General features: G+C 43.4%; 5 protein-coding genes across 6 annotated transcripts; 2 read left to right on the top strand and 3 right to left on the bottom strand.

The window, feature by feature from the left end:
* Positions 1–607: 607 nt before the first annotated feature.
* Positions 608–2100, top strand: LOC26513963 (glycoprotein-N-acetylgalactosamine 3-beta-galactosyltransferase 1). The gene is made up of 4 exons (XM_014910070.3): positions 608–1234; positions 1292–1388; positions 1445–1741; positions 1796–2100. Exons 1-4 carry the CDS (start codon positions 810–812, stop codon positions 1973–1975), a joined length of 999 nt encoding a protein of 332 aa, XP_014765556.1. The 5' UTR covers positions 608–809; the 3' UTR covers positions 1976–2100.
* Positions 1856–4570, bottom strand: LOC6506726 (polypeptide N-acetylgalactosaminyltransferase 8). The gene is made up of 3 exons (XM_001957318.4): positions 3925–4570; positions 2813–3590; positions 1856–2757 (listed from the first exon to the last, which is right to left on the bottom strand). The coding sequence occupies exons 1-3, from the start codon at positions 4272–4274 to the stop codon at positions 2110–2112; spliced, it is 1776 nt and encodes a 591-aa protein (XP_001957354.1). The 5' UTR covers positions 4275–4570; the 3' UTR covers positions 1856–2109.
* Positions 4571–4693: 123 nt separating this feature from the next.
* On the top strand, positions 4694–6598 carry LOC6493249 (putative polypeptide N-acetylgalactosaminyltransferase 11). Its single transcript, XM_032454067.2, has 3 exons — positions 4694–5010; positions 5071–5836; positions 5887–6598. The coding sequence occupies exons 1-3, from the start codon at positions 4694–4696 to the stop codon at positions 6496–6498; spliced, it is 1695 nt and encodes a 564-aa protein (XP_032309958.2). The 3' UTR covers positions 6499–6598.
* LOC6506725 (putative polypeptide N-acetylgalactosaminyltransferase 12) lies at positions 6592–11615 on the bottom strand. 2 transcript variants are annotated; one of them, XM_014909399.3, is made up of 4 exons: positions 9301–11615; positions 8788–9248; positions 8673–8736; positions 8335–8614 (listed from the first exon to the last, which is right to left on the bottom strand). In XM_014909399.3, exons 1-4 carry the CDS (start codon positions 9606–9608, stop codon positions 8479–8481), a joined length of 969 nt encoding a protein of 322 aa, XP_014764885.3. In that variant the 5' UTR covers positions 9609–11615; the 3' UTR covers positions 8335–8478. The 2 variants fall into 2 exon arrangements, with proteins under 2 accessions (XP_044570852.1, XP_014764885.3); XM_044714917.1 differs by lacking the exons at positions 8788–9248; positions 9301–11615 and adding an exon at positions 6592–7179 and having other exon boundaries at positions 7241–8614; positions 8673–8726.
* Positions 11616–14282: 2667 nt separating this feature from the next.
* LOC123257071 lies at positions 14283–18524 on the bottom strand. The gene is made up of 3 exons (XM_044714510.1): positions 18249–18524; positions 15491–17762; positions 14283–15268 (listed from the first exon to the last, which is right to left on the bottom strand). The coding sequence occupies exons 1-3, from the start codon at positions 18522–18524 to the stop codon at positions 14283–14285; spliced, it is 3534 nt and encodes a 1177-aa protein (XP_044570445.1).
* Between the last annotated feature and the right edge of the window lie 3534 nt (positions 18525–22058).

Below are 22058 nucleotides of genomic sequence, written 5' to 3'. Positions count from 1 at the left end.
TATTTGCTCACATGTGATTATTGAAATCTATACGTAAGCGTATCTTTGTTTTTGCAACAATAGACACAATCGATTGAAATATGTTTTTTCGTTTAAATGTGATGCTTGTCCGTTTTTTGTTGCTGGGAAATCCAAAAATAGATTCCATACGAGTATCTATGCAAATCTGGAAACGTGTTTCCAACCCATACAAAGTTGTGGCCTTAACTATCATAAAATGTGTCATAACATGGCCCAGAGATAAACCGAAATTTGTATTTGTGGGATGAGATAACTAAATAATCGATACTGGAATATGCATTCGTGCCTCCGACTCTACACTTTATGAAAGTAAGTGAGGAATTCCATTTTTCTAAAGTTTATAGTTCCCAAAAAGGCATCTTTTATTGCAACTTACAAAGTCCAGGATTTCCTTTTTACTTGTCTGACCAACCCTTTGAATTTGGCCATTTAATTTCCGTTTGATGGGCTTTCCATTCCCGAAATGGAATTGGGACTCTGCTCGTGTCACTTCCCCAGTTTCTACTGCAAAACTGTGCATCAACTCCCCTGCCACTATCGGCATTGAAAGGCGATGGCAAAACGTCTTCGATGCCTTCGTCGTCGTCGTCAGGTGGGTTAATAATTCTAATTGAAAAAGGCAATTTGTATGCGGCGAGTCCAATCAGGCGGTGGCAAAGCGAGCAAAAGGCACTGTATTCAGACAAAGCACTCAATATAATTAAATTGTCGACGAACCACCCAGCAGCACCACCATTGCCGACACCTGAATTATCTAAACCGCAGCTGGAAGTGGAAGTAGTTGCATAATGCCACGGCTATTCAACACGCGACGCCTCTTCCTGGGTAGCATGAAAAGGGTCAGTCCCTGCAAGGGGATCTCTCTGCTGCTCCTCGGCACCATTTGTGTCCTGCTGATGCTGCACCTAAAGGTTAAGATGGACTCCCGGCTCTCGGGTCTGTCGATAGCAAGCACTGCCCCACCGCCTCGAATTTTTTGCATAATTACCTGCTTTAAGTACCGCCATGACTACGCAGGGATTCACGTCCATCGAACCTGGGCCCAGCACTGTGATCACTTTCTATTTGTCAGCGACAATGTCCACAACATTCTGGAGCCGGCGGTGTTCCCGGGTTTGTACGACAAGTGGCATCTATTACGGGCTCATCTGGAGTACGTCCACAACTATCATTTCCATCAGGGAGATTGGTTTCTTTACGCCAAAGATGACAAGTAAGAATGGAAGGCATCTACACTGCAAGAATAATGTGGTTCTCCCTATTTGTGCAGTTTTGTAATGGTGGAGAACCTCCGGGAAATGGTAAAACCCTACAGCCACAATGAACTCATTTATTTTGGCTGCAAAATGAAGGACTCCAATAGTTTGGTAAGTTAGGTTCCGTACTTTTTAGTTCGAATTACCGGTTAACTCTATTTTTCTAGCCCTATATGTACGAAAAGAGTGGAATATTGTTTAGTGCTGCGTCCCTCAAACGTTTTGTCCTGGAAGCCCTGCCCAACGAAAGTATTTGCACTTCTCAGGAAAGAGGCGATAAAGCCACCGAGGAACTGGGCCGATGTCTCGGGAATGTCAATGTTATAGATGGCGATAGTCGCGATGAGCAGCTAGGACACCGATTTTTACCATTCGACTCGAAAATACATCTGGGGAGCAAATTAAACGAATCCATGAGCGATCACAAAGATTTTTTAGATAACTCATATTATCCAGTAAAGGATGTAAGTTAATAACAAAGTCCTTTATACACTTATAATAAATATCTTACTTTTCAGAATCAAATACCTATGTCCATAAAATTAGTTTCCCTTCCCTTGGATGAAATACGCTTTATATACGACTTGTATTATTTAGCATATATTGTTCGAATTTTCGGAGCTCCCATTCGAAGCTCCATAGTGGAGCCACAAACATCTAAACTTTTGTATGATGTCGAGTTGTTGTTGGAATCTTAAAACTGTTAATATTGGAAAGTTATCTACAAAGTCAGATGCAAAAAAGGTATCTCAGTCAAATAAACTTACTGACAAACCTATATAATGGCAAGATGAATTTCTTAACAATAAAAAATTAAACACTATCACAAAAATTAGCTTGTCTTAACATTATCCCAAAAATGCTGAAGTCTATGATTGTTCTTGTAGCCGAATTTCCAGCGTTGCTTGGCATTATTTGAATCGCATTTTCGTGTGGTCACTCCTTTGGCGTCCGGCTGGATCTCGAGGCAGCGCCTTGAGCTCCCCATCTGGCCATGGACCACCTGTTGGCTAGTTGTGTTCAAGGACCAAAACTGGTTGCCCATCTGGCCGTGGCACTGAAACACATAAATATCTCCCTGTTGATTGCGCTTCTCCAGGCACACGGGTCCCGAACGCAGCTCCCGGTGATTGGTAAGGGTCCATTTCAGTTCCGATTCGGGGAAGGTATGGTCATCAGGGCATTCACTTAGCTTGGGTTGTCCGGGCTTACCTTCCGATCGATCGAGACAGAGTTTGGGGGAAGCCAGACTCTGCAAAACCCCAAAGGCAAAATCTACTGGTTCCACCACAGGATAAAGATTAAGGAAATCCTTGCCAAGTTGGTCGAGAAACCACTTGAAGGGTTTGCAGTGCAGTCGCTTTTTCAAAGCCTTCTCTTCAGTCAAGCTGCCCACCTGGATGACGGTTAGGTGGGGCATTTTCTCGAATAACTTGTCCTTGTAATCATCCAACCACACCTCAGCAACCCGACGGTAGTTCTGGAAAATATCAAAATTAAATAATGTCTCTATGAATCTTCCCATCTACACTTACTCTCGAAATAACCTTCTTCTCAGACTCCTTATTCTGGTGCGTATAGTGGATGTGGAAGTTTGGATCCCTGTAGAGGTGACCCACACGAGAGCAGGGCACTTCCAGAATACTTCCTCCGCACAACCAGATCTTCAGGCTCAGTTCGAACTGCTCGGCTCCCCAGATTTTCAGACCCTTGTCGTAGCCACCGAGATCGAAAAACCACTGCCTTCCAATGGCGAAGAGACCTCCATTCATGATGGGATTCTTGTGGGGTGCTGGCAAGGCCACTGCCTCCTCCTTGAGCAACGGAAGTTGTATGTAGTTGAACTCCCAGTTGAAGAAGCCCCTGGATGGCTTGCCCCTCCGGTAGGCGAAGTTATCATAGTCGATCGTGTCTATGATCGGTGTAGTACAGGTCCTATTATTTTGCAAAATGGGGGCAATGAGTGGCTCCAGCCAGCCCTGGGTCACCTCGACGTGCGAGTCCAGAAAAACAAGGACATCCGCCAAGGCGAGTTGGGCTCCGGTAACTCGAGCCTTCATCAGACCCACCTGGGTGTCAAGTCGGTGGTGCTTGACCATGTTGAGGAACTTGATCTGCAGGAAGTCACTCAGCTTCGGGTCCACATTGGTGCTGCCATCGTCCACCAGGATGATCTCCCGGAGGAGGAGTATAGGCGTCCGATTCCGGAGGCTGCTCAGGGTCCGGAGCAGAACGCTCGCCTCCTCGTCGTGATAAGTTATCACCACGCTCACCGATGGAAGCTTTTCCAGGGAGTACTCAAGCTTTTTGCAACTATGGGATGGTAAGACCGTAAAATTCAGAGATATTCGCGTAATAGAGATGCTTAATTAGATAGTTTTAATCCGAAGATGTACGAGTATATTCTTTTCATAGGTTTTGAGAGGAAAATTTTGTGGGATCTTAGTTAGACCACATAATAAAGTGCATAGATTAACTAACTCTTTTTACTTTTGATTCAATTAAATCTACTCTACTATAATTTGAAAATTAACAAACATTATAGCCCCCACTTTTAGAAGAGAGAAGCCCAGTGAAGCTCACTCTTATACCGCCCACCGATAGCGTCACATTCCAAGCTCTTGAAGACACTCTCTTCCGGACTCACCTGCGATGCCGCATGTCGTAGAGCGAGCGCTCCGAAGAGATGCGCTGCGAGAGCCAGCTGTTGAAGCCCACTCCCCGCATGCTCTGGGCCATGGCCTGGCGCTCCCCCGCCGTCCAGTTCCTCCTCGCCGGTCGCCCCAAATCTCCCAGCTGGGGCACCACTTTGGACTCGAACAACGCCTGCAGGTCGCTTATCTCCCGCTCTAGTCGCGATGTCGTGGACGTTGACGTCGCCGAGGCATTATCCCGCTCCAGCCTCAAAGTGTACAAGTAGAAGATAATGCTGCCGGCAACCGTCAGCAGTAGCAGCAGCAACACCTTCTTCTTGTGCCGCAAAATCTCGATGCACATCGTATCACAGACACAACAATAACACAGCCGCCCGAAACTAAGATCAACTTTCGGCTTAAACCGCACAGCGTTTTGGCCAAGACTGAAGCTTTTGGGGCTGAGAGTGTGACGAGAACGGTCTTCTACGCTAATAAAGCCATCTTATACGCTGTGAAAGTTTTCGATTCGGTAGCAAAGGGGCGGGCTTATTCAAATTTTGGAGCCAAGTGGCATGGACGCTTGGGGGCTCAGGCTTAAATAATTCAATAAAGATAAATCATCCTGGAAATGTTTATAAAATTGAATTATCTTATTTATGATTTTCTTTATTTATAAATTTGTATAGCTTTGAGGTTTAAATAAAGATACTACCCTGCTTCACCCTACAAATAATTGGTCATGCTTTAATCAAATCACAACTTAAATATATATTCTTTAAAATGTATAGCTCAGTGCTTCAGAAGATCGGAATGATACTATTCGGTTCGCTATCCACCTGCCTTACATTATGTTTTGTCTACAGTATTATAACCATTATCATCTGGTTCATGTACACGGACAGTGTGTTTCGTCCCTTGACTGATTACGAACTATACGTCATCCAAAATCTTGGCGATCACGGACTAAGTAGCAACCTGCTAATGACCCGAAGAGACATCCTGGACGCTGAGATAAAATTTGATAAATACGAATACAATGCCTGGTTGTCGGAAAGAATTTCGCTGAAAAGACCTCTCGGGGACTTTAGAGATACGGAGTGGGTTTTGTTTAAATATATATTTCATAAATATAACTATTCTATAGATATTATTTTCAGTTGTCTCACCATAAACTATACGTTACCCAAAAATGTATCAGTTAGTATAATCATAGCCCACAATCTGGAACATCCGCAGACTCTACTAAGAACCCTCTACAGTATTCAAAGAGAAACTTCGTCACGTATTCTCAGGGAAATAATTATCGTTAACGATGGTCCCTCCGATATAGAACTCCATAAGTATATATCTGCCAATTTTCAAAAGGTAAAACAGATCGAATATAAAAAAGAAAAGGGTTTAATATATGCCCGGATAACTGGCGCCAAAAGAGCAAAGGGAGATGTCCTCGTATTCCTCAACGCCCACATAGAGGTTACTAAGGGTTGGCTTCCCCCTCTACTGGAGCCCCTAATAAAAAACAAAAAAACTGTCACTGAACCAGTCCTGGACACGATCTCCACTGAAAATTTTGGCTACGAACGATCGGAATTCCATGACCAAATGGGATTCAACTGGCTGCTAGAGCGGCTTTGGTTCCCACTGGATAACGCTAGTATCTCGAAGCTCCCGGATCCTTATCCAACTCCATCGTTAGAGGGATTTGCTTTTGCAATAGATAGAAAGTGGTTCTGGCATCTGGGAGCATGGGATGAAGGTTTCCGGGGAAACGGCGGGGATGCCCTCGAACTCAGTCTCAAGGCATGGCAATGTGGAGGACGAATCCTAACAGCCACCTGTTCCCGAATCGGATTTATTTACAAGAAAAGTGAGGTGGAAGTCCAGCAGGCTCCAAACAAAAATGCAAATAAAGTTACAAGAAAGGTATGGCTATTATTATTTTAACAATTATTTATTAATTTATTTTTTTATAGAACTTCAAGAGAGTAATTGAAGTCTGGTTTGATGAATTCAAATTTAGTGTATACCGACTTGCCCCCAGATTGAGGAATATATCTTCAGGCGGACTGATTAAGCAGCGAAACTTGCGAAGGCGCCTCAATTGCAAGTCTTTCGCCTGGTACAGAAGTCAAGTGGCTCTTGCCAGTAACTCTTTCCTTAGGGGAGGTCTCAAAAGACTGGCCTTTGGTAAGATTTCTCCATTTGTGGCTCCAATATTTTGTCTATCCGTCAGAGGCAGCCAGCTCATCTTAAAGAAGTGTAATACCACTGTTCTGGAAAACTGGACACTGACTTATCGGTGTCAGTTGAAGCTAGGAGTTATGTGTCTGGAAGTGGGTCCAAATAGCAGGATAAGAGCTTCGAAATGTATCAATAAATTTTTCGATCATCACTGGCAGTACAGCTTCCAGGACAAGGCCTTCATAACTGACAATCAAAAGTGTCTTCATATTGATTTCCAAAAAAGGAAACTCGTTTTGAGACCCTGTAACTCTTCGTTGACCGAACAACGTTGGTTGTACACGGGAATCACTGACGCAAGCCAGGATAATGTATTGAAAATGTGTTTGGAATTGAAACATTAAAAATTTTATTTTAAATAGTCTTTAATTCCTTAACTCTTAATATTTCATAATGCCATTGTTTATTAAACTAAAAATTAAACATTAAAATTAAGCCTAAAATAAATCTTGGTTGGGATGTTCGAATACCCATTTCTGTCTGGTGTTATTGCTTCTACAAGGAGCCATTATAATTCTTTGATTATCCATCAGTTCTAGGCACTTTAGACTGCTAACCAAGTATTTGTTGACTGCATCGTAATGCCAATTTTGGCGACCACCTAGAGTGTGGCAAAAGTTCAATCCCAATGTCAGATTCTGTCGAACTTCTGCGCAGAAAATGCCCCTCAGCCGCAGATCGTTCAGGTAGGTGAGTGTCCAGTTTTGGTGGATATTAGTAGCTCTGCAAGGCTCAATACTAATGCGATAAAATTTCTTATTGACCGTGAGACAACTATTATCAAGTTCAAAGGGTCTGATAGAACCTGAACCACGATCCGTACGATTTCTAGGTTCAATATCAAGAAGCTCCGGCATGACATTATGCACAAAGGACACAAAGGACTGGCAGCCGTATTCCCTATACAAATTCTTGGATTCAGTTAGGTCACCCTCGTATTTATTCTTAAGGTGGGGCAGGTAAGAATAGATTAGAGCCCTCAAGGTGGGATGTTCTATCCAGAGTTCTATGATGCGTTTAAGGTTCTGAAAACATGCACAATTAACCTGAGGAGGAGCTTGCAAATGGTGTGGACTCTATACTTACCATGGACTTATTTTTTCCCATTACATTGAGATCTCCGAACCGTCTAAGGTAGTCCTGATCCCTTGGTTCCAAGTGGCCAACTCTTGAGCAGGGAACTTGTACAACACGTCCTCCACTTCGCCAAACCTTGAAACTCAGCTCAAGCTCCGCTCCTCCAAATCCTTGAAGTTTCTTGTCGAAGTTGGACAGGTCCTGAAACCAAAGAGAGGATATGGCGAACACGGGACTCCGCATAAGAGCTACTTCATAGGGTTTCGGAAGTAGTTGGCTTTGCGCCTTGGTCAGGGGAACTTCTCTCCGGCTCAGACTCCAATCGAAGATGGCTCGCTTCTCACTGGAACGTCGATACTCCATGGTTTGCTCATCAATCCGATCCAGAACTGGGGTGGCCAGGGTAAGACTCTGTTCGGAAATGCTGTCCAGCAAGGGGGTTAGCCATCCCGCAGTCACTTCCACTTGGGCGTCTACAAAGACCAAAGTCTCCGTCTTGGCCTCATTCGCGGCGAACACCCGGGCTTTTATCAGGCCCACCTGTTCCTGCAGGTGAAAAATTCTAGCTTTGGGGTAGAGATACCTCCGCACGTAGGTGTCGAAGAAAAATACAGATAGTTCCTCTTTCCAGAAACCCGCATCACTGTGGTCATCCACCAGAAGAAGTTCATGGTATAGATGCCTCGGTGTCCTGGACACCAAACTATGCAAGGATCGCAATAGAACCATTAATTGTTCATTCCTAAAGATCACAACCAGGCTGGCTGGTCTCATTTCATCCGAGTCTTCATCGTATGTATAATTCTGGCAACGCTTGTCCCTAAAATCTGGCAGAGATCGGCGCAGGGGAATCCTTTCAGCCAGCCAGGCGTTGTATTGGTATCTCTGCCATCCACTCGAATAAGCCGTAATCTCATGGGAAGGAATACTTGGCCAGGAGGCAGTGCCATTTTTACCCCAGTCCGTCTGTGAAATGGCTCCCATAAGTCCGTCCCATTGGATTAACACCCTGTGCTGGAGGAAAAGCACACAGGAAGTCCAAACCAAGAAGCCCAAATATTTCCAAAACGGCAACTGACTCCAGTAAGTGTTTTGTATAGACATTGAATCGTTCATTTCCATCAAGCAACTGATGGTTCTCTATAATATTTTTCACACTTTAAACTAAAGCATGAAATTATAATTAGGAGAAAGGAACTAGAATATAGATCTATGAACTAGTTGTTACAAAATAATATAATTTTTGACTAAAAATGACTAAAAATATTATTTTCAATCAGACCATACTCTTTTAAATAATTCGAAGACCAGGTATCCACCGTTTTTATTTGGTCAGGTGTTAATTCATCTTTGTGGGTCCCTATGACTCCTTTTCGCATAAATCTATAAATATATTAATAATCAATAAAAAAGGAATCGAAGTAAAGATTTCATAACTTACTGAAAATCAGTTTTTACATTAAAAACTTTCTTTATCAGTTCAGTGGGATTGCAAGTCTCGTTGTCTAAAAAACAAAATCTATAATATAGTGTTCTATATCTTATTTATAACCCACCTTTCATATTTGCAAATGACAAGTGTTCTAACAACTTTTCCATTTCATTTTCATTTAGTTCCTTGCACTCCAAAAATTTGGATAATTTTGAAACTATGCTTTTCAAATCCTTTTTCATTTCTTCGTAAGTGATAAAGAACACATTAGGTTCGTGACGCATTCGATAGAAATCCATAACATGCGACCAGTACGATGTGAATATTATCCGATCCTCGATAAACTGATTGGTGAACTCATCCAAACTTCCCTGCCAGAGTCCTATGCCGGTAAGAAAGTGGTACGAAGAAACCAAAACATCCTTTGGATTGCGAGCCACGTATATGATTTTTCTTTTATTTAACCAAATCTGTTTTGGCAGCAATTGGGCTGGTAAATGTGTTTTAATAAGACGGCGATCATCCTTCAATTGATCGCACATGGATATATTATCCACAGTAACCTTGTTGTCTATGGCAGAGTGTCTGCAAAGAAAGGGTTTCTTTTCACCATAACTTCAACGGCAAGATTACTTACTCGATGTGGGGACTACGTCTCAGCAAAAAATTTGACTTGGCCCTCTCAAAATCTAAATTGTTTAGCAAAAGCCAGGCCAGTTCCTGCATCCAGGTCGTTCCACATTTCATAAATGTCACCACAAAAACATCACTTTCCCTAGTTTCGAAGTCATGGATTCTTTTCGAAAAATCTTGGTCATAAGCCTCGGGTAAAGTGCACCATCGATTGGTCCAGTCTTGGCTTAAAGGCACCCAGTCGGCTCCCAGCGTTTGTATCTGAATCATTGGCTTTGTTGCCGAGGATTTTAATATTTTACTTGAATACATTTTAGTAACACTCGATGGAGCGTCTTAATAGGTTGACTCTCTAACTGGAACTATTACTGTGATCTTTGTAATTAGATTACAAATATAGCTTGAACTGATAATGCAATCTGTTAGTGATAAGGTTTACAAGCAGGCAGTATCAATGTTTCACAAAAGCTTCTTTGTTTATATTGAAGATTATTTATTAACAATGCAATTATTAATAATTTGTGATCTTCAAGAAGAAAGATTCTCCACATGTTCTGCCTATTGTTCTTGTTTCTTTGTTATACACTTTAATCCAAACATTTTATCATTTTCTAGTAAGATTGTTATATTTGCTCAGCTTTGTATTACCAATTTCTTCTGGCCAAGCCACAGCCGCAGCCACATAGCCACTTGATAAATTCCACCCCCCGACACCTGACACATACGTGCGCATTATGCATCCATCATTACTCATGCCATAAACGGAATCCACTTAATCTCCCAACGAAACATCCAAACATTTATTAAAGACATCCCACCACGAGGGGGATCAAGGCGATGGAGAAAAAAAACTGCAACAAAAGGTACAATTTATAGTTCGACACCCTTCGAGAATACAGCCAACCCCAAAAGAAATCGTTTTGGGGGACGGTGGGGGTGGCGAGCGCACGCCAAGGACATTGGGTGGGTGGTGAAAATGTAATTGCCGCCGCCCCAAAATTTGGCAAAGACCTTGAAAAAGCTAGAAATGGGGAGATGAATGATAGAACTTTAAGCTCAAACGCCTGGCCGTGTGCAATGAATATTTACGAGGAAGTCCTCTGAGGATTACATTGTCGGGCTTTTGGGCCCTGTGTTCCTGGTCCCGGCTCAGGACTTTATGCAATTGCGCGCAAGTAAAAATCTAATTTATCCGCCCACCACCACCCCCACGTTTTGTTTGACAATTGCCTGAAATGATGGCAATGCATTGGCATGGGTTTTGGGCTCCGTATTCCACCGGCACGTAATTCTTCCGGGGGAATTCCCAGGCTAAAGCAGCCTAAAAAAAATTGCTTCGCTTACGCATATCAATGCACCCTTTTTCCAAGGATTTGGGGTGGCTGCGGCCTTGGTGGTGGTGGGTGGCTACCGTACCGGTGGGTGGTGGGTTGGTTGGTTGGTTGGTAGCTATTCCCCGACCTCATCATAACACCACATGTTCCGAAATTTAAGCGGCGTCGTGGCGTCTACTTCATGTAGATTTCTATCTATTCTATTGTCTGACTTTGTCGCATCCCGAATTTCACCATTCATTTGGGTTGATGAGGCGCAAAGTTGTGGAATTTATTGCGTACGGGAAAGAAGTTAAGTGGATTTTACGTAAATTAATGAGCCCGGCTCCGGGGGTGGAACTGCAACTCGGGGCTATTTAAATTGCTATACAGAAGGTTCTAAAATTAAATGGGTATTGGAATGCGGGAAGTGGAATTGATTGTATAGGATCGCTGAACGGATCTCTCCAGGATCGTTGTTCCCTTTTGCCATGTTATTGCTCTACTGATTTATGCGGAAAATAATAAACATCAACTGGATGCCATAAAACATTAAGAGCGCCATCAGTCTGACATTCTTGTGTCTTTAGTTGCTACATCTGAAAAAAGTACTAAATAGTTTGCAATCAAAGGGTTTTAATTAGGATATATTATAATCCTTACCTAGATCTCATTGGTAGACTAAGAATTACATTCACCAGGCAATAAATAATTACTCTACATAACTTTTTCTTGCCGTGTATCCATCACTGTGGACACACAAAGCACCCACTATAAATTTCACTTATCAAAGTTTTCGCTAGCCGGCGGAGACCAAAAATCGAGCAAAGAAAGGACCCGACGACGAGGGCCATTCGAAAAAAGCATCTGAAAAGAAACCACGACAACGACTAACTTTATTGCTCAGCTCCAGATACAGATACAGATACTCGTACTATACTTCACGCACAGGAGGCGAGACAAACTGGGCAAAATTAAATGTCTTTTGTCAACAGACGTTGCGAAAAGAACACTGGCCATTATTACGCCGGGACTGGAGCTGGCGCTGGAGCTCGAGAGTAGGAGGAGCAGTAGAATCTGGTCGAAGAACGGACAATGACGCACTTTTTGGCCAGAAGTTTGCCACTCTGATATGCATTAAAAGCGAATCGGAACAGGGAGGGGTTTTTGGGGTGGGAGGATGTCCAAAGCGGGATGCCTTGGCGAACTCCAATGGAGCGCAGAGCAATCTCACTGTGCAAACTGGCATCATAATGGGCCACTTATCATGGCAATCACTCAGCAGTCAGCCGGCGGAGTTCGGAGTTCGCCCCTGGGTCTTCTTAATACACTGCAATAAAATATTGGTTTAGAAATTTTAATTGAATGCTAGCCAATCTTATGAATCTATTGTCAATCTATAAACAATTAAAAGCCTCTTTAAAAAACCCAAAACTATATTGGCTTCTATAATATTCTTTCTGCTTTATATGGCTCATTATTATATAGTTTTTATATTAGTTTCCTGATATATGCAGCAATAAATTTGTTTCTCTCTGTACTGCTAAAGACTGCTGCAACTCCAGAGCTCTATGGGAGTGGACACCCCAGATACTCGTGCCTCATTTTTTGCCTCCAGCTTTGCTTTACTACTTTCCGATACTCAATCGTCGTTTGCCTTTTAATACTTTGGGCAAACACATTAAATGGAAATTTCGTGCAAGAAGACCGACACCACCACCCTTGGTGGAACTGAAGAATAGGATGTCATCCACCGGAGGCTGGGATGAGGGCGAGGACGAGTGCGACTTTTCCGATATTTGGGTGGGTGGATATGCCATGCAAAGTGCCGGCATTTTTGGGCAAACAGCAAACGCATTTTTCATGTGACATTTGCAAAAAAAAAAAAATAGAAAAAGCAAAACAAACTAAAGTCCAAGCGTAGGGCTTTCAGCCGACTGTTTGATCTCTTCACATTGCATTTCCAGAGGAATCCCAAGCATCACCAGCACCCATCAACCCAGACGCCGCACCCACATAACCACCCATCTTGCTGGCCTGGAAAATCCTTGCGTCAATATGCCCGAAAAACAGTTTGGACATTTTTTCCCGTTTCGAGTGTTTTATAAATAAAAGTTTGCTTTTTCTCACTCTGTTCCAGCAGCAGCTCGAAGGAAAAAATTTCTGTGTGTTTACTTTGAAAATTGCTGTGATTCAGGCCAGTTCGTTTGCATTCCTTCCAAGCAGGATTAAAAAAAGGAAAAAATCCTGAGGAGGAGAGTGGGTGGCGAGCACAAGAGTCGTCTCCTAAGGGGGTTTAAAATTGAATGATTGTTGAATTAGCAGATTAAAATTATTCGTCCTGGGGCGATCGCCAAAATGAATTCTTTTGGGTGTTTGTGGTTGAGATTAAAAGAAATCATAAGAAAATCATTCAAATAATACATGATTCAAACGTAAAAATATACATTATTTTGGTTATATGATTAAATGGTATTATGCCTCTAAGAGACTTGTTTCAGAAAAGTAATCTTTTTGTCCAAGACTGAATTTTTTTCTCTAAAGAATTTGATCTTTAAATGCCATCTCTGATAAAATAGAAGACAACCTTTTTTCTATATGGTCTATAGGGATAAAAACTCCAATCTTTTTTTCAAATTTTTTCTTAAACAAACACTCGATAATCTCAGCCTAAAGTGAAACACAAACACTTATAAATTAGACCTGTTCTATAAATAGACTCTGAAAACCCAAACAAAAGCTATTTTAAATTCAAGTTCAAGTTGTATCTGGTAAGACAATCGTATTTGTATCTAGATATGTGGCAACTCAAGACCCGTCACTCGGCATCTGAGGCATCCTAATTAATTGTCAAACATTGCGCGCTATGTGACGTTAATAAATGTCAACTAAATGAGCTGCATGTACACCCATCGAGGCGAGACGAACTACTGGAATGGATGTGGTTCAGGATCGGAGATTGTGGGTTGTGGAGAGACACTGGCAGCGCCAGTGGCAGAGGCAAAGGCAGAGGAAGAGGATGAATCCCTAAACAGATGCTGATGAGGCAGACTGGGGCTACTTAGTGGCGGTGGCAATGCCACATGTTGCACTCGCCGCCGAAAACAAATGAAAACTATTTTAAGCCGATTGTCTGTCTGTCGAGAGGCAGGCAGGTGTGACTTGCAACTCGGCATCCCAACGTCTTCAGGCTCCTTAGGATGTGCCCCTCCAGCACTTGGTGCCCCTAATGCCTCTCTGTTTACCAAATTAGATGCATTTGAATTGATGTGCGTGCATAAATTACATCTCAAATCCGTATCTGCAGCTCGTGATCCCCAACCGGCAAGACGAATGAGTAGTGGACTGTAGAGTAATATGTTCTTGTCAGTTTCGCTGTCTAATTGGTACTAAGAAAATTTACATTTGTGGAACTTAACGATAGGTGTGTGTGTGTGCATACAAATTGTGGATTCTAAAGCTAGTAGGTATAGCAAATATAAAGATGACAATATAGGTGACTTATAAACTATGTATCGATAGTTCCTAAACATCCCGGGCCACCCTGAAACACGGTTTCTGAACTGGGTAGTTTCGCAATTTTCGTTATTGGCCGGGTTTTGAGCCGGATGATCCGGACTGCTCGAACCTTATTGTCCTTTCCTTGGAAAGTGTCGATCACCTTCGCTAGATGTCATAATGCTGGTGGTGTGTTGGACTCCTTGACGAGCGCAACGCTGCCGATCGAAATGTTAGGGGTTGGCGTGGTCCACTTAGGACGCTGCTGATGCTTCGCCTCTGCTGACAACTGCGAATGTTGGATTCGTCCACCTACTCTTAGCAGGTTGTCCTTGTCGATGATTGGTGAGATCTTGACCAATTGAGATTGGTTCCCTAGAGCCTTGTTTGCGCGTAGCAACTGGAACTCCTGTTGAAAACCAGCTTGAGCGTGTTGCAGCCACCGAATCCTTGCTGCCTTGATCTCATCGAACGTTAGAGAGTTCGATGTTTGTTTCGAAGATGGGTGCTTCATGCGATGAATGAAGCGCAAAACGTAAGCAAGTGTGTGTATAAGCTTCAGCCAAGATGAGTTGCGATTGAGAAGCTTATCCCATGGGTTGTCCGTCGTGACATTCGTCTGCGCAGCTAGGCAGGTAGTTTTGACTTCGTCTTGTATGCGTTTGTCTGAAAGAGAAGTACAGTTATGAGTATTGTTCAACCTTTCCAAGAATTGTTCCTTGTCCCTCAGCCATGAAGGACCCTTCCACCATAATTGGAAGTCAATGAGCTCGGATACTCCCAAGCCACGGGATGCGCAATCCGCTGGGTTCGATTTTGAGTCTACATGCCGCCATGCATGCTTCGGGATGGTTTCGAGGATTTCTGAAGTGCGGTTCCCAACAAACGTCTTGAGTTGGGCTGGTAAATACGATAACCATGACAGGACTATCGTCGAATCACTCCATGCGTAGATCGTTACGTCGTTGTTCATTAGTCCAGCTTTTATGGATTGCAGAAGTTGACTCAATAGAAGTGCGCCACATAGTTCCAGGCGCGGCAAAGACTGCTGCTTCAAAGGTGCCACTCTGGTTTTTGCAGCAAGTATGGCGACCGAAATGGTTCCATCGTCGTTAACCACTCGGCTGTATACCACCGCTGAGTACGCCTTGGTGGATGCATCTGAAAATCCGTGCAATTCGATTCTCTGTTTGTCGCTTTTAACTAAGCGCGGTATCTGGAGCTTGTGAAGGTTGTCCAGATCAGCTCGTCATTTGAGCCAGTTGTTTGCTAGTTTGCTCGGTAGTTCGTCGTCCCAATTCAAATTCAACAGCCAGAGTTTTTGAAATAGTATTTTGAATTGAACTACGATTGGTGCTAATAGACCGAGAGGGTCGAATATACGTGAGACATCCGACAACACTTGCCTCTTGGTGCAGCGAGGGTCTTCCGATAGGTTTACATTGTATGACAATGTGTCCTCTCCAGGGTGCCAATGCAGCCCTAGCACTTTGACTGGTGATTGTGAGGAATCCGTGTTATCCTCCGATTTGATGCGTTTGGTATTCGATACCCATTTCCCGAGCTCTAGGTTAGCACAGGACATCAGTTGGACCAGTTCGTCCCTGTTGCGTAGCAGCTCATCCTCACTATTTGCTCCAGTGAGAACGTCGTCGACATAGAAGTCCTCCAACACGATTTTTGCTGCGTTCGGAAACTCGTGCTTATGGTCAGCAGCTAGTTGCTCTAGCACTCTGACTGCTAGAAATGGTGCGCATGATGTTCCATACGTCACCGTGCATAGTTGGAAGTGCTTGATAGGATCTGAGGGATCCTCTCTCCATACGATTCTTTGATAGTCTCTATGTTTTTCGCTCACCCATATTTGACGGAACATCTTGACTATGTCCGCTGAAAAGACGTATTTGTACATACGGAATCGCAAGCACACAGCAAATAGGTCTCGCTGAATACTCGGTCCGATTGAGAGCGTGTCGTTTAATGCCATGCCTTTGGCGTCTTGATATGAGCCGTCGAAAACCACTCTAAGATTCCGACCCAATACGGGATGATGTGGCAAGTAGAAATTCCTACCCTTGGGAATTTCGCTCGGTGAGATTTCTCGCATATGTCCTAGCTCCTGGTATTCCCTCATGAACTTTACGTAGTCGTTACGTAATTGTTGATTCTGTGCTAAACGTCGTTCAACTGATTTGAACCTCTGCAGCGCTCCTTGAAGTGTATCTGCGAATTGTGTTTCGGATACTTTAAACGGAAGTTCCACGATGTACTTGCCTTGTTTGTCTCGAGTGTGTGTTGCAAGAAAGTGTTTCTCCACCTCCTCGTCTTCAGGTTGAACTTCTGCTTTGCGATGTATGCTTTCCAGTTCCCAGAACCTTCTGAGATAAGCATCGATGTCTATTGTTGTTGTAAGTGCCGTAGCGCTGCATGCGCGTGATGAAAGCAGTGATGTAATTACCCATCCGAAAATTGATGATATAGCAATGAGCTTTCCTTTGTCGTCGTAGATTTTTCTTCCAGTTATAACACTCCAAACGTGTTCGCTGCCCAAAAGAATGTCAATTGGGGCATTCGTGCTAAATTGCGAATCTGCCAATTGCAGATCGTTGAAAACTCGAAGTACAGACGCGTCGATGGTCTGCCTTTCCAATGATGACGTAATCTTTCCAAGCACGTGAGCCTGGACTACCAGCTGATTTTGCGAAATACGGGATTGGATGCTTATAGTGCTGCATCCCCTTGTAGTGTCTGCTTGGGTTGATGAAATTCCCGTAACCAGTATGCGTGATGGCGTACGAGCCAAACCAAGTGTTTGTATACAGCGCTCAGATATGTACGACAGTTCTGAACCCGTGTCCAATAGGAGTCGGCATGCTACCAAATCTCCCTTTGCGTTGCGAACGTTGACCATGGCCGTAGGCAAGGTGCTCCTGTTCCATCCAGTTGATTGTTGTGAATTTGCACTGCCTTGTGCACATACAATTGCTGCAGAACCTTCTGCTTGTGCGATGTGACTCGTAGCCACCGTTGAAATGTGTGCGCTAGGATCCTCCTGATCCTCACCAGTTTGAGAGATTGTTCCAATAGCCTGTTGCGTGCGTTGCAGGTGCAACAGTGAGTGATGCTGACCTTTACATTGTCTGCACTTGAACGTAGATTTGCATTTTCTGACCCCATGACCAGGATTCAGACAATTGTAACATAGAGCGTTTTCCTTGGCAAACGAAAACCTCTGTCCTGCTGACATATCCAAGAATTGTTGGCATCCATACAGACGATGCTCTGTAGAATGACATTTGCTGCACTTGTTTCCTTCAAGTACAACCAGCGAATGTGTGACCTTCCTTCCCTTGTCACCGATTGAGGCTGTAGTCTTGCCTCCGATTGTTTCACGCTTGCTGAGCTCTAGTTCCTCGCAACGTGCATCCAAAAATTTGAAGAATTCCTCCAGTGTGGGTGAGTCTGTCTCCACACTGCGCTCGATCCACCTGCGTCGAGTATCTGCATCCAGCTTCTCCAGCGTCAAGTAGATGATCCAACAGTCTCGTCCTGTTTCCTCTATGGCATCCAAACCACGCACTATTTCATTGGCGCCGTCTGACACCTTCCGTAATGTTGCTGTATCCGACCTTGTTGTTGTTGGCAGCTTCATAAACTGCTCCAATAGTGAATTCACGATATGCCGTGGACGATTATATCTTTCATTAAGTCGCTCCCACGCAGTGTTGTAAGCTGAATCCGTAATAGCCAAATGTCGTACCAGATTTGCAGCTTCGTCGATCAGAAGAGATTTCAAATGATGAAATTTGTGCGTATTTGTCAAATTCGCCTTGTTGTGAATTGTGCTCTCATATATGTCTTTGAAAGCTGGCCACTCTGAATAATTGCCAGCGAACCGTTTAATTTGAATTTTAGGCAATTCGCTTTGAGCTGATGCCCCTACCATTTGAGCACTACCTGAATTCGCCGCGTAGGCGTCTCCTCCTTCAGGTCTCGACATGTTTGCAGTGGCTCGATTTGCCGCCAACTGCTCGAAGAGTTGTTGTTGTTGTTGTAGCAAACTTATTATTGCGTCGTTGTTTTGCAGCACGCCGCTGCCGTTTTCACTGTTCCCAATTGATGGACTAGGTCTTGTACCTACCATCGCCGAAAGTAATGCATGCGCCCTTAGATATTTTTCCTCGTAGAATATGTTGTCATGCTCCGGATCCACATAGCCATCTACTTCGTCGAGCATAGCTATTTCATCACCAAATCTATTGAAGTCTTTCCATGTTGTGTTGAGATGCTCCAGCCGCGAAGACACCTCTGCCCGTGTGGCGTTCGAATGTTGCGCGTCCTCAGCCCAAGCCAAGCTCCGTGTGATATTGGCCTTGAGTCTGGCGCGCCCTTTTGTCAATGCTTTTAATTGCTCCATGCCGAGAAACAATTACAAATGAGAACCAATGCACAGTAAACTACAAAACAAATCCGGATGCGAAGGACCAAACAATGATCCCCAACCGGCAAGACGAATGAGTAGTGGACTGTAGAGTAATATGTTCTTGTCAGTTTCGCTGTCTAATTGGTACTAAGAAAATTTACATTTGTGGAACTTAACGATAGGTGTGTGTGTGTGCATACAAATTGTGGATTCTAAAGCTAGTAGGTATAGCAAATATAAAGATGACAATATAGGTGACTTATAAACTATGTATCGATAGTTCCTAAACAGCTCGGTTGGTTTGTTTTTTGGGGTGGAGCGGGGGGGCTTTGGGGCTATCCTTATCCCGGTATCCCTGCCTTTGGACAAGTTTAAATTAAATGTTTAACATTCAATCAGGGACGACGTCCAAGCCCTTGACACCTCCCATCCTCCCGCCAATGATGCTCTGTCTGTGTCAGCAGTTGCAATGCATTTGTAAACTTTTCTATTTGTCAGATGCGAACTGTGAACTGTGAGATACGAACCGAGTGAGGTACATAAACTTATTCGCTCGCTCACTCCCTTCTAGACTCGTAATCAAGGCAACTTCCTGCCTGCCGCTTTCACACTTTAATTTCCGGTCCTTATTGTTATAGTTTCTTTGGGTTTGTGTTACGGTTTGCGGGCCAAGTTCAGTTTTGGCTGAGTTCGGTCGACAGGCTCTGTATGGTTCAAGTGGTTTCGGTGATCTGTCATCCGAGGACGGGGTTCTGAGTGTGTCTGAGCTGTGGACAACCGCGTCTCGGAATTGAAAAGTTGGACACAAAAATTAATTACCATAAGGTGTTGGGGAAACTAAGACAACGACTAGACGTGACAAGTTGTTGGTCTAGTATATATCTTGGGGTGAGTTTAAAGGTTCTTTTTGCGGTAAAATATTTGTTATTTCTAATAGAAGAAGAAAGTTTTATAAAAAAAGAAAATTAATGTTATCTATGAAGCTCAATTCCCACTAACAATAAGTACTAAATAATGAGGTTGCAAGTGGGACATCCCGTTCCCCTCCAACCCAATGTGAAGCCCTTGTGCGAAGTGAAACTTTCGCCAGCTTTCTGATATATCATTGACATATCATCCCACCGAACTTTAGCATTTGGCCCTCCAGGCTAACAACCTTCGCCAGACACAGGCAAAAAAAGAACCACTTGCCTGGCTGGATCCGCTTCTCCACCTGAATGCAAAACCACCGAGGATATCTCCTTTTACCTTGGGTCATTTTCAGCAAAGCAAGAAGGCGAGCGGGTCAGAGGGCGTAGTGTGGGGATCTGTACACACTCCTACACACTCCCGCACACACTTGTCTCATTTCGTATTTGTTTTAGACGGTGGAGAGGAACTGGGGCAGAGGTGTGAAAAACATGGTATAAATATGCGCTTGGGGTTAAATTCTATTTGAACTTTCTACATCCGTTTTTGTGCTGGCCCCGGGCAAAGGCAACTCAAACGGAGAGTAAAAGCCATACAGCTTTTCATTCACACTTTCATTACAGACTGGAAAATATATTGCACCCCAGGGGCGTTTGTCACAATCCGGATTCCGGAGTAAATGGAGTCAGTGTCGGAGTCGGAGCTGGAGTCCAAGTCAAAGTCAAAGATGGACTTTCGTGATGTATTTGCATTGAAATTCGCTTTGGAAACGCTGTCACGCGGAAGTTCTTTTGCGGCAATTGCATTGGAATTTCCACTTTTCTGGTTATCATGCACATCAATGCAACAATGCGGTGCAATTAGTTGATACCACCATGCCGCGTGCAACTCATTTCCCGAACGATCAACAAAGGTAACTGCAACCTGGAAAATAACGCCCAGTCACGCGGCTTCTTCAGCGCCGCCTCGCATTAATCAACATTGGATTCAGTACCACCAGTACCTTGGCTGGTGCTGCAAGTTGCAAGTGGCAAGTTGCCGCGGCATTCCACTCGGATATTGTATCTAGGTGCTCAGTTCCGAAGATTAATTAAGGTCAGCAGGGAGTTCAAACTCAAAGAATGCCGACTTGCTTGGCTGACCTAGTCCAGTCATGCCGGGTAATATCAAGCTCTTACTTCCTGCCCTTTTCCATTCAATTTTCCACACCAGGAATTTTTACAAATTCGGTACAGTTTTCTTTAAAAATTAAAAAGCTTTAGAGTACAAAAAGAAGTGTAATTTTTACATCTCCCTCTCTGTATACCTCCTGATTACTTTCATAAAAATCTAATACTTTTGAATACATTTTTTTACGAAATATAAAAGATGTTATATATTTGCCGAACAAAAATCAAAACAGCTTCCAACTTAAAGACTTTTCGAATGCATGTCGAATGCAGTCTAATGATCTGGGGGTGGCACACCATATGAGGTCGGTCCTCCCCAAGTTGACCGAAGAAATCTACGATGAAATCGCCTTCAGAAGTCATCAAACATCATCAATTTAATCAATGGTCATCAGCCCACTGGGGCGTCCTTGGCATGGGAAGGTGGAAAGTGGGAGTCATTGCACTTCCAAATTGCAAAGTCAAACAGCCTGAACTTTTCCTTGTGGGGGTGGCTGTCGTCCAGCTTACAAGTAATTAAGGGTGGCAATTTTAAGACAAATCCTGGGGGTTAGGTGTTCGATGGATTCGTCCGGATTGGATATGTAATTGAGGGGGGTTTACCAGGGGGTGGCAGTGGGTGGCACGATCTGGCCCCTTCTGCCACACTGAAGTACGTGATAAGGGCATTAATGATGACTAAGCCGCCACCTTCCGACAACCAAATAAAACTTGATGAGTTTCAATTATTTTTTCGCAGCTATAGGATGAGTCAATGAGAAGCCGAATTTTTTTCAATGAATTCCATTTACTTCCAGATGAAGATTTTCAAGTAATTAAAAAAACAGTGTTATTCATTTTTTCCCTAGAAACTATTAAACCATCAAGAGTCGTTTTAAGTTAGAAATTGCACCTTGCTGCTCTCATTATCGATTCTAACATCAGGATTTCGGTTTGCACCTGCTGAATTCATTAAAATTTGCTAACGATCTGCTTGAAAACCTGGAAACCTAAAAACCAGACCAGACATCCAGCTGAAAAATATTTGTCTTCGGCGATTTAAAGTGCTTCACATTCTCCGGGGCACAGAAACATCATTAATTTCGCACGTAATTATGTGAGGCAAGTGGCGAAACACCTAACCAAAACCCAGAAACCAAGCTGCAAAAACACAAAACTGTAAATCAGTGCAATTAAATGAGACTTTTCAACAAAATTTACCGAAAATTTATGACAACAAACGAGACTAATTACACAACAACGACAACGACGAGGATGTCGACGACATGGAGGAGCAAAAAGTCGAAACAAGTTAAAATCTGATGGCAAGTTAGAGGTTGCTGAAGGCTCTTGTTGTCGACATTCTCGCAGAAACAAGATACTCCAAAATGATGGCAATAAAACTCTTCTCTTTCTGGCCGAAAGGCGCGACAATAAAACCCTAAACGAGACTGGAACTAACATTAATCAA

The sequence above is a fragment of the Drosophila ananassae genome, chromosome 2R (assembly GCF_017639315.1).
Source record: "Drosophila ananassae strain 14024-0371.13 chromosome 2R, ASM1763931v2, whole genome shotgun sequence".
Lineage (NCBI taxonomy): Eukaryota > Metazoa > Arthropoda > Insecta > Diptera > Drosophilidae > Drosophila > Drosophila ananassae.
This window is presented reverse-complemented; position numbering and strand designations above follow the sequence as displayed.

Coding starts and splice junctions, on each gene's coding strand:
- LOC26513963 (XM_014910070.3), top strand. CDS start 810: ATGCCACGGCTATTCAACACGCGACGCCTCTTCCTGGGTAGCATGAAA. Junction 1,235..1,291: donor CTTTACGCCAAAGATGACAA/GTAAGAATGGAA, acceptor CTATTTGTGCAG/TTTTGTAATGGTGGAGAACC. Junction 1,742..1,795: donor CATATTATCCAGTAAAGGAT/GTAAGTTAATAA, acceptor CTTACTTTTCAG/AATCAAATACCTATGTCCAT.
- LOC6506726 (XM_001957318.4), bottom strand. CDS start 4,274: ATGTGCATCGAGATTTTGCGGCACAAGAAGAAGGTGTTGCTGCTGCTA. Junction 3,591..3,924: donor TACGACATGCGGCATCGCAG/GTGAGTCCGGAA, acceptor ACCATCCCATAG/TTGCAAAAAGCTTGAGTACT. Junction 2,758..2,812: donor AGAAGAAGGTTATTTCGAGA/GTAAGTGTAGAT, acceptor GATATTTTCCAG/AACTACCGTCGGGTTGCTGA.
- LOC6493249 (XM_032454067.2), top strand. CDS start 4,694: ATGTATAGCTCAGTGCTTCAGAAGATCGGAATGATACTATTCGGTTCG. Junction 5,011..5,070: donor GGGGACTTTAGAGATACGGA/GTGGGTTTTGTT, acceptor TATTATTTTCAG/TTGTCTCACCATAAACTATA. Junction 5,837..5,886: donor CAAATAAAGTTACAAGAAAG/GTATGGCTATTA, acceptor ATTTTTTTATAG/AACTTCAAGAGAGTAATTGA.
- LOC6506725 (XM_044714917.1), bottom strand. CDS start 8,353: ATGGAAATGAACGATTCAATGTCTATACAAAACACTTACTGGAGTCAG. Junction 7,180..7,240: donor TGGGAAAAAATAAGTCCATG/GTAAGTATAGAG, acceptor GCATGTTTTCAG/AACCTTAAACGCATCATAGA.
- LOC123257071 (XM_044714510.1), bottom strand. CDS start 18,524: ATGGAGCAATTAAAAGCATTGACAAAAGGGCGCGCCAGACTCAAGGCC. Junction 17,763..18,248: donor ATGCATTACTTTCGGCGATG/GTAGGTACAAGA, acceptor CTATTGGAGCAG/TTTATGAAGCTGCCAACAAC. Junction 15,269..15,490: donor AGTGTTGTCGGATGTCTCAC/GTATATTCGACC, acceptor ACGGATTTTCAG/ATGCATCCACCAAGGCGTAC.